General features: G+C 35.3%; 1 protein-coding gene across 3 annotated transcripts in view; it reads left to right on the forward strand.

Moving 5' to 3' along the window:
• LOC149786460 (glutamyl-tRNA(Gln) amidotransferase subunit A, mitochondrial-like) overlaps positions 1-10,415 on the forward strand; it is a 31,503-nt gene extending 21,088 nt beyond the window's left edge. For all 3 annotated transcript variants that reach the window (XM_089976911.1, XM_089976910.1, XM_089976909.1), the window contains exons 7-10: positions 1,881-2,073; positions 3,821-3,938; positions 4,675-4,880; positions 10,026-10,415. In XM_089976911.1, the coding sequence (XP_089833037.1) occupies positions 1,881-2,073; positions 3,821-3,938; positions 4,675-4,880; positions 10,026-10,189 (681 nt within the window). In that variant the 3' untranslated portion in view covers positions 10,190-10,415. The remainder of the gene's footprint in view (positions 1-1,880; positions 2,074-3,820; positions 3,939-4,674; positions 4,881-10,025) is intronic.
• The last annotated feature ends 738 nt before the right edge of the window (positions 10,416-11,153 follow it).

Below are 11,153 nucleotides of genomic sequence, written 5' to 3' on the forward strand. Positions count from 1 at the left end.
ATGGTAAGTAAAATTCCTCTTTGTTTCACTCAGAATTAAATCCTTCAGAACACTCACATTTTCTGTAATAATCCCTTTCATCAGACCAGAACACCCGCATCTCTATCGTCCATTGACCCTTTGTTAAATATCTGAAGCATGCATGGAAGGCAGCATCACGCTGCTGCCACAAATGTAAAATAAAACAAACAAAACAACAACAACAAAAAACCCATCTTATTGGTTTATTCAGTAAGCAGGGAGGAACAGTTACTAGAATAGACCAAAACGATGGCCAATTCCTTTTGAAATAGTTTGCTGAAATTTCAAAAGAAACAGATTACCTTTGATGCACCAATTGTTATGAAAACGTACTCAGCACATGGGAAAAAAATCAGTCTCAATCATGCAATATACAATTATTTGATGATGCTGCCACAATAAGAAATGGGCATTTGTTTGGTTTTCCAAAGCTGTCCTTTAGCGGTGATTTCAAAGATGCATGCACCCTTCATCAAAGAAAGCCGACTACAGTCTTCAATAAAAACAATGAACTTTTCTTCAAAGGACGTCAGTTCCAAACTTAAACAAAAGTAAAGGAATCTGATGGATTTTGGCATTTTCTATCGTGACTGGAATACGTTAACTGTGCCATGAAAGATTTATTTTTGCCGGGAAAAAGTTTATGCTCATGAACGTTACCAATGGCAGCTTACAATGCAAACTAACTTTTACCAACTTGGGACGTACTGAAAAGTAAATGTGCTTAGTCATTCGTTACTTGATTGTGCTATGTTTTTACACTGAATTCAGACCAATATGACCTGTGACAAAATTAATGAATATTTTAAATCTGTATGTGTACATATTTTTGATGGAATCACTTGTATTGTGGATTCAGTGTATGTGATGAGATTCGCAGGTGAGTACACAGTGTTGATACTCTTTTCTTGCTATACATTAGACATGTATATATAAACAGTATTCACATATATGTAACAATTTGGGTTCTCTAAATAAAGTAAACTATTATATATGCCGTCTCTGTTTTCACAACATGTGTATTTCTCATTTAATATGCATTGATATAAGATGGTAACTGTGCCGATGAAGCAATATTTTACCACCCGCATTTATTACCTCCCCCCCCCCCCGCAATTTTTTTTATATGTATCATTTTCTTCAGCTAACTGACCTGGTTGCTTTTAATTCGGTTTGGTCTATAGCATGGTTGCGTTCTATGGCTCCCAACTACTGTGTTATAATGGGGTCACACTGTACATACATTATGTGTAATACTCAACTGGTATTGTACCATCTTCATTCATTTGTGTCTGCCAAACCTTTTACTTGTAACAGCAAGGGTTCAGAGATGCCCCCCCCCCCTTTTCATTTTGTTAATAAATAAAACAAAGAATTGTAAAGAGTTTTTCTAATACTTACATGATTGAAATGATGACAACATTTTGTTTTGAACAGTGTAGTTTATTGGGAAGGTTGCAGGTCTTAATAGTTTATGACTATTCAGGAGAATCCATTTTACAAGAAGAAAGGAATCGTTAAGTTAATCAGTGCCAAAATGACGGTATTTTGCTTTGTTACTTTAAACTTTGATGATCAACCTGACATTCGGTAAAGCTGTTCCATCTGTGTTTTTATATCACACACCGAGATCCAGACTATTTAGGTGCCTTCTTTGATGCCCACATCTTGATATTTTTAGACATAAGGAATCAAACTTTTATCAATCCAGTTCATTTTGAATTACATTCATACATTAAAGCTAAAATATATTTTTGAAAATGTGAAAAGGGATTAGTTTATACTCTACAAATGTATTTTCAGAAGTATGTGATCAGATTCAAGAATAACAGATTCGTATCTGCCCTTTTTTATTTAAGGAATATCACTCTCCTGGTATATCGGAAGAGATACTGAATGCATGGAAATGGGCAGCAGACCTGTTTGAAAAGGCTGGTGCCAAAGTAATACAAGTCTCACTTCCACACACACAGTATTCCATTGTATGTTACAGTGTTCTCTGCTGTTGTGAAGTGGCCTCAAACATGGCCAGATATGATGGAATAGAATTTGGTAAGTTTTATTTCAGTGCATCTTCCCAGTTATTTTTTGTACTCACTAAACAAGGTACTTAAACCTTGCTGTAAACACAATTTTGTTTTATGTTCCTCCATGTTCATTTGAAGATGTATGTTGCATATTTGAAGCTGTATTTATGAGTGTTTTTCCATTGTAATGGAAAATGCTGATTACAAGAGAGGAAGTTATTCTTTTGGAGTGTTTCTGACAAATTTGGCTAGAAGTCAGTATGATAGAAGGCAGAGACAGTCACTTGCGATTGCATAGTTTTTTTCAGGCATTATTGTCATTTATAATGAAGATTCCATATCAGAGAACCAGACTGAGAAGAAGTCAGTTCTTGGCTCAGTTTATCTAAATATTGTGAAGTTGCAATAAGTCTAAGAGAAATTTATTCTTTAAAAAGCTGTTGTTTAAAGAATTATCTTGAATTTAAAATAGATTGTTTCTGACCACTGAAATCAGTTGCATGTACCTCCCACAAACAAACTTTCTTGTGGTGGAAATGAATACAAATTCCCATGAGGACAATCATCTCAGTGAAGTTATGTAACTGTTCTTTACTACAAGAAATCAAATCTGTTGACTTGTTTAGCAATATAATTTCAGTCCTCACAAGAGCTGTATTCAAGTACATAATCGAATAGGTGTCCCAGTGTTTTGCTTTCTAATTATGGTTATATTTTAAGAAAAATTTACCCTCATATAAACTTAATACATGATAAAGTGTTGAACAGTTTCAATATCCTCTATTGTTGTTGTTGTTATTATTATAATTATTAGTACTGCATTATTGAAGTGTAACAATCTTGCATAAATACATGTCAGTCAATTTAAATCTTAACAGCTTTTCCTAGTTATAATGCTGTAGTCTGGGTCCATAAAAGCTGACTGTGTTATGTACTGAACCATGTTATGCCAAGTACTGGGATATATATGGAGCCATGATATATTTAGAATAGCAATGGTATCGTGGGCAATATAAAAAAATTTAAATAAAAGGAAATGAAGATATTAGACTCAGTTCCACCCGTTTTCTTTGAAGCCTTATTGTCATACTTTGTTATGATTTTGGTTATTGGGGTCCACAGTAGTACTGTCTTATATCTGTTATAATGAGGCATGTTATAATGGGGGAGAAATGTAAGAAGTCATTTAATGCCTAATTGTTTTGTATTTTACATAAATCTGCCAAAATTATTAAATTCAAATCTTGCAAATATGTAATTCTTTATTATTAGGAAGTGTTTATATTGTACAACTTTTATAGGCCATCATCTGTCAACTGCATGAACACATCACTTATTTGATCAGCAGGTTCTGTTCTTATCAAGTCAGTGCATGCAGTTGCTGCATTTACATAGATAAACATCATGTGAATTGATTCAGTCATTTTAGAACATGTGATAATTTGCCATATTTACGTGTTTTTACCTGTTCTTGATCAGAATCAAATGTAAGACTTTCTAATGTTGCTTTGGTTACAGTAGCATGGTATATATATTTATAGATATAAAACCTACAATGAGTTTATCATGCTAAAAAATATTACAGACTCAGTTTAATCTACAGGTAACATAATAATAGTAATAATAATTATAATAATAATAAACAACTAAATGAACCATGATAAAATAGGCTACACTTCAGATTGCTGAAAACACACTGCCATCTGGACAGGGTGATTGCCATGCCTTTTTGCATATTCTGTGGGGAAACGCTAGATATGTACTATTTACAGGCTACCGAGCAGAAAACAACGAGTCTACAGAGGAACTCAATGCTGCTTCTAGACATTATGGTTTCAATGATGTTGTCCAAGGAAGAATATTTGCAGGCAATTACTTTTTACTGAGGCAGTAAGTGTATTCCATTTGATTTTCTCTTATGTAATTCCAGGCCTTATGTTAACAAAATTCCCAGAAGGCAAAACTTGAACCTACTTCTACCTTGGCCTGGTGTCAGGATAATGTGACTTGGTGGGACATCATGCTAAATGTCTGCGGCATGATGCCCCAAGTGTTAGGCATCACTATAAACTGCCACACTGCAGACATCATAGCGATATGACTGGAAAATTGTTAAAGCTACGTTAAAAATCCAAATCACACGCACTGAACCTACTCCAAATGTTGACATTAAACAAGTTCATAGTGGCCATATTTGAAGAGTTTCTTTAAATGTGTTAAGAAAATTCTTCAGATGTGACTGCTGTAACTAAGCTGGATAACATGAAATGTTTTCTTATTTCTAACTCCATTTAAGAATTTTGCTCAGGGTACAAATTTTGTTCCCTTCATCATCATTGAACATATCAATTGTTTATTTTATTGTACATGAAGTGGATTTGTTACTATTTTGATTCTTTAATCATTATTATTTATTATTTTGAACTCCTTTTCAGTTCATTTTATTTGTGGAAAGAAAATATGTCAGAAACAAATGATAGAATCATTGCATTTTCCAACATGTTCAGTCCGGCTACTCTTTCAGCATTAGTTGAACATCCGATAGTAGTCTGGCATGTCTTTGAAGAGAAAGGATTTGCCCAAATACATTATTAACAATAATCTCACTTTATTTCTTATTGATTAGAAATTATGAGAAGTACTTTATGAAAGCTCAAAGAGTGAGACGCCTCATAAGTGAGGATTTTCAGAAGGTTTATAGCAAGAAGGTGGATATACTCCTGACCCCAACAACTCCTACAGAGGCCCCGCTTTATTCCTGGTTTTCTGAGCAGGACAATAGGACACGGACTGCAGAACAGGATGTGTACACACAGCCAGTTAATATGGCAGGTTTGTGACAATATATTGCAACTCAATGTCATTTTCATGATCTTGGTGTTACTTTTATGGTTGCTTCTCAAGTGTTAACATAAAATGTGGACTTGGTATCATTTTTCCATCATGTTACAACTGCAGTAATGAAGATTTTGTAAGGGTTTATTAAAATCAATTTTGTGACTCATGAGATACATGCATACATACATACATACATACATACATACATACATACATAGATGCAAGGTTGAAGCTTGGGTAATACATACACTCAAACATCATGATAGATAATTTTTTGCTGTACTTAAGGTATATTGTGGACATGTTAGAAAATGTCTTTGTTTTACCAAATTTGGATTACAGAGTTTGGTGATTTATGGCTTTTTATCAAAAAATATTAGAGCTACTTTCAGCACTTTGCAGTTAAGAAAGTATAAGCACAGAGGAATGGTTTTATCTTTGATTCCAGGAAATTCATTTCAGCCAGAAGAGTTATCAGACTCTTCAGTGCACTTTTATGAAGAGTATCAGCCCTATGGACTATTGTGCTCAGAAAATGCATTAGGTATGGCTGAAGTGTCTACTGTTGAAGACATTCAGGTTCCTTATCATCATATTCATTGAGACCTTTTTATTCTTAGATCTACAAGAATTTTTATTGTGGTCATTCCTTAAGCAACTGTAACTTGGGAGTTTGTACAAGTTTGGAATAACTTCAACTTTGGCCTTGTTAATTCCTTAGACAATATCATCTTTGCATGGGAATGTGTGTATGTGTATGTTAGTTTTATTTTAGTTTTAAGCCTTTGCCCATAGATTTAAGGATTTAGCTATGTTATCTATGGGGAATTTATGCATTTATGTTTTCTTTAATGTGAAAGATATATCTTTTATAGCTGGAAAATATCTCAGTATCTTTAGTTTTATATTAAGTAAAACATAAATCATAGAATATTATAAAATGTGCCATTATATATTTGGTATTGTATATACTCGCATATAAGTCCAGTCAAGCTGCAAACTTCACAGACTGTTGCTTAATGCACTAGCAGGTCTTTGGGTCTGTGTAGCTTGCAAGAAGTAATCAGTAGAATAAACATTGATCCTCATCTGCTGGCACATTATGTAATGGCAGATCAGAATCTAAGTTGTTTACAGTTGCGCTCATAAGCGAGTATATATGGTGTTTTCCTTTTCATTACATTACCTTATCATAGTACCTTAGAACAGCTTGCAGAGGAGAGCATCTGCTACCTCACAAATCCAGATGACTTTATCGTGAAAGAACATTAACAACATTTTTGGTTGGTTTTATCAGTATATTCTCTTGATGATATGGAAGTCAAAAAGGAGTGCCATACCCCTTGATAGAAGGTTTGGTGCCTATTCCCATCATTTGTCCATTACTTTTGCCTGGTCAGCATGCTGTCATAAGAGGTCTTATTGACTTTTACCTTTTCACATGTTTGTGTGATACTTTGGATTTATCTCATAATTTGAATATAATCCATCTTTTTTCTTACGGAGTTTGGCTCTATCTGGAAGCAGAATCTAGAACAGCGGCGAGAATACTACATTCGACTGCTAAACAGGCCTTCTGCCACCCCATTCCAGGAACTTTAAGATATCACAGATCTAGCCTCACTAGATGTTGGGCCACCTACAGAGGTCAAGGCAGCTGCTACACTTAAAAAAACGTTGAAAAATATAAAAGCTGCTGGGACCTGTTGCATCACAAGCAAATTGTTGAAAGCTGTTGCTGAGGGCTACAATAGTATGGCTAACCAGGATCTCTTGTTCTGTGTGTGTGACTGGTGATATCCCTGATGATTGGAAAATGGGTATGTTCCTTCACTTCTACAAAGGCAAGGCAGTAACGAGAACTGCAGTAATTACTATGGCATTACCTTGCAGTACTTACAATGGCATTACCTTGCAGTAATTACCATTGCATAACCTTGCAGTACTTAAAATGGCATTACCTTGCAGTAATTACTATGGCATTACCTTGCAGTAATTACAGTGGCATTACCTTGCTATCTATGCTGGGAAGAACATTTGACTCTTTACTGCTAATCAGAGTGAAAGACCATTCACTAAAATTGCACAGGAGAGAACACAGAATCTTTACACCATGAATGTCAGCAAGTGACCACATCAGTATATTCAAAATATTGATAAAACCCACTAGAAATTCAGCCATCCACAGTGACCTAAAAATCTGCATTTGACTTGGTCGACTGAGCTGCCCCAACTCCAATAATTGGGAGCATAAGACTCCCTGACAAGTCTAAATCTAATGGTTGCCCTTTATACCAACACCATCAGCTACAGTCGAGTTGATGTTCAAAATTGTTCTTTTTATCAACACAAGCATTCATCAGGGATGTACTATTGGCCCAAACATTTCCTGCCACCAGTGAAAACTGGATGCTGGCACAAACAGCATATAAACAACAGCTGGGTACAACCACATGTGACCAATTTTCTAATGACCTCTATTAGACCTTTATGTCATCTGCTTTTCTTTCTGAATTGCTCATGATCTTGCTGCTAAGGCTGGACAGCTTTCAAGCAAAAAACATTTGGCCTTGAAATCAACTGGAGTAAGACTAAAATCCCAATGGCTAGTCCACAAGGCATCATGTCAGCAGAACTACCATTGTGACAGAAGGTTGACGTTTTTTTGGGAATTATTCCCAGCAAATGACAATTTATACTCAGTAATTATATCCTGTCTGTAAGTTTGTTATTTGTTCCACTTCATAGTGTCCTTTTCAATATAAATCTAGCGTGACACTTAACGAATTTCTCCTATATATTCTCCAGAACTGTGTCTATGTCACTGATATCAAACTACCTGAACAACATCCTCCACAACCTCAAGGTGTGTGACATTTTATATGAACACATATAATCTATCATTGCTTTCTCAGTGTTGATTTCTTGTTGTCTAGAACAGATCTGGTTTTATCATATCCAAGTTTATCACTCATTTAAATATGCAGTGCACAAGATCTCTCAATCAGGTTGGACTCCATCTGGAATGTGTTTTGGTGGTCACCTTTGTGCTGTCTTCTGTCTTCATCAAGAGTTGAATAACAGACTGGGTACCCCTCAACATAGTGACAGTCCATATAATAGCCCCAGTTGATAACCCTTCAGTGTCATTGGTGACTGAAGCTTTGTCAGCTAGACGAAACAATGAAAGCCTCAAATTCACATTTTAGATCTGCCACAACCCAGATATGCTGTTCATATGGAATCAATCATTCACACTGAACAATCCATTTACACTCTCACCATCATTTAAATTAAAATCATCCCATTGCAGATCTTTTTCTGATTAGGTATAAAACCAAGCTTATTACCCATCTTTCTACTCTCAAACTCAAAAGCCTGGACAGTTGGTACCCTTTCTCTGAATTTGGATGGTCTTATTGTGTATGCCTTTTCACTGACCCCTCAAATCCCCAACGCCATTTAAATCCAAGAGCATACTAATTCTGATTGTTTCACTCGAGCAAGAAAAATCAGAGATCAGCAACCTCCTAGAACAAGCAACAGAGATTCCCATGGAAGCCTTGTTTTGCTCAACATCCATGGTTCATATTAAACAACTTATCAGAAAGAATCTACTCTTCAAACAAGTAGTGGATAGATAGAGTTGTGTGGTCAAAAAAGCCCGCCACTCAAAGCCTATGAGGGAAAGAGAACAGTATTCTGCCAGTGGTGTGAGCTGAGAAACTTGACCTCTTAAAAGCCTTATTACTGTAGTTATTATAAAGTGTTACTTTCCTGTAATCTCTGACATGAGTTGCCATAATGAAAGGGAGAATATATAACTAAACAAAGACCTCTCTCACCTTCCAGCCAGTTATTATTTGTCAGTTATTATTTGTCCCTTCAAACCTCTGTTGAAAGCCTGGTAGATGTCATACAAGACCTGTTTCCTCGTCACTCCAGCATTATCAGCAGGCAGAATCGGTAAATTGATGCCTTTATTGATTAGTCTAAATTGCTTTCAGTTCCATCATCTTGGTTTAGCTTGTTTCATGATGTTCTGTGGTGTCCATTGCTAAGAACAGGTTCCTGATCATGGCAAATCAGTTCTCCATGTATAATCTACTGACCTTGTACATTTCTTCCCAAATGCATCTTCTTGACACTTAAGGGTATTGGAAGTAGTACCTAAAAGATACTAAGCCAGTCAAATGAGAAAGATTAAGCATAATTTTACAGAGAAAGAATGGAGAATATTATGACCCATGCTTTTTGGCCTGAATTTGTTGGTGTATCATCCGAGTCTGCTTGAAATCAACTCAAGAATGCAAGAATTTCTTACACATATTGGCTCACAAGGTTTGGGCAGTTGCTACAGTATAGCATTCATGTGAAACTGTTTCCCTGATTGACAGATTACAAGCTTTGGTATGGATGGCTGATAAACATATCCAAGGTTCTATCTGAAAATCTCTTGACCTTTTATCCCAGAAGGCTCAATCTGACTTGTTGGGACCTATATGGATATACATTAAGAGACCTGGGCCAGGGCCAACTTTAGGGAAGGGGTTATAAATCCATCAACTTCTTATTAATTCTAATAATGTATAATAATTGGTTAATGTATTTAAAGAAGAAACCAAATTTGAAGTAAAACATTTTTCTTCGTCAGATTGTACTTAATATGCACAATCTCTTCCAAGCCCATTCCTTTTACTTCCCTGAAAGAATGTAATATTGCTAAAAGTTACAAAATATGGATACTGTTTTTTTTTTGTTTTTTTTTTTGCAAGTGCTAGATTTGTGAGGTATTTGCCCTTTTTTTTAAATATTATGATCAGGTAAGTAGTATGAAACATCCATATTTTTCTGTAAAATTTGGCTTCTTCAAGCATTGAAGAATTTCTGCTATAATAAAGGCCGCTTTTATAAGTACCCTAAAAAATGTGATTTATTAAATTTGCATTTCAATAATAATGTTTTTGGAAACTTTGATGCAGACTGAACATGCAGAAACTATCTTTCAATGTTTTGCATTCTTTTTAGATTTGGCTTAACTAGCCAAATTGCCAGCATAATTGTTTAGTATTTCTTAAAATGCATATGTTGCCATATGATGCTCCTTACCTTTTATATACCTGTGTTTTCATCTGCTAGGTATTCCCGCAGTCAGTGTACCTGTGAGACTCAGCAAAGCTGGATTACCTGTAAGTTTACAGCTAATAGGACAGAGCTTCAAGGACCATGACTTATTAACTGTGGCCAAGTGGTTTGAGCAACAAGTTCAGTTTCCAAGACTGGATTTATCGTACCTGGATTAGTCACTGTTAATTAAATGGATTACTAGTCTTGTTGAATTCAGAATGTGTAATGCCTTCAGTTCTAATTGGTTTAAATTGAGCAGTCTTGTTAGTTATATGGTTTTGAGGCTATTTTAGATTGTGTTTAACTTCCTGTCTTCTTGATCCATCAGAATTTAGAACTAATACTAGTTCAATATCATTTGATTGATTGCAACTTATTAAAAATAAAATACATAATTGATAACTTGTAGGTTATTGTTTGTAAATGTTGTTCCCTTGCTTTTTGTAGAAAAATGGTGGTTATTAAATATTTCATTTTCCTTTTGTCTTCCTTTTCCGCCTGTATGTCTTTCAGTTCCTTACTATCACTCAAAGAAAATATTTTTTAGACATAGGCCCAGGGCTGGTGATTTAAATTATGCAAGCCTGGAATCCTGTTTCCATATGCCCAAAATTATCTCTTTTTTAATATTATTTGTCACACAGCATAACAATTGCAACCCTTCAAATACCATATTAAATTTGACCAGTGTGTTTATTTGGATCTCACAACGTAAAGCAGTGTTTTCCTACAGTTCCAGAGGTCAGCCATTGTCTGATTGCTCTAACAATGACCTTCTTACTTACTGGATCAACAATGTTTATGTTTATTAGCATCTAAACCATGTCTTGATTAATACAGTTTCTCTTTACACATTTGATGTTGTTCATAGGTGTTGCTTGATACGTTTAACCAGTGTTTCATTACAAGCATGAGCAAGATACAGCTGAAACCAGTGTTTCATTACAAGCATAAGCAAGGGACAGCTGAAACCAGTGTTTATTAAAGCATGAGCAAGGGACAGCTGAAACCAGTGTTTCATTACAATTGTAAGCAAGGGACAGCTGAAACCAGTGTTTCATTACACGCGTGAACAAGGGACAGCTGAAACCAGTGTTTCATTACAAGCGTAAGCAAGGGACAGCTGAAATCAGTGTTTCA

Source organism: Sinohyriopsis cumingii, chromosome 12 (assembly GCF_028554795.1).
Source record: "Sinohyriopsis cumingii isolate HCF-2022 chromosome 12, ASM2855479v2, whole genome shotgun sequence".
NCBI lineage: Eukaryota > Metazoa > Mollusca > Bivalvia > Unionida > Unionidae > Sinohyriopsis > Sinohyriopsis cumingii.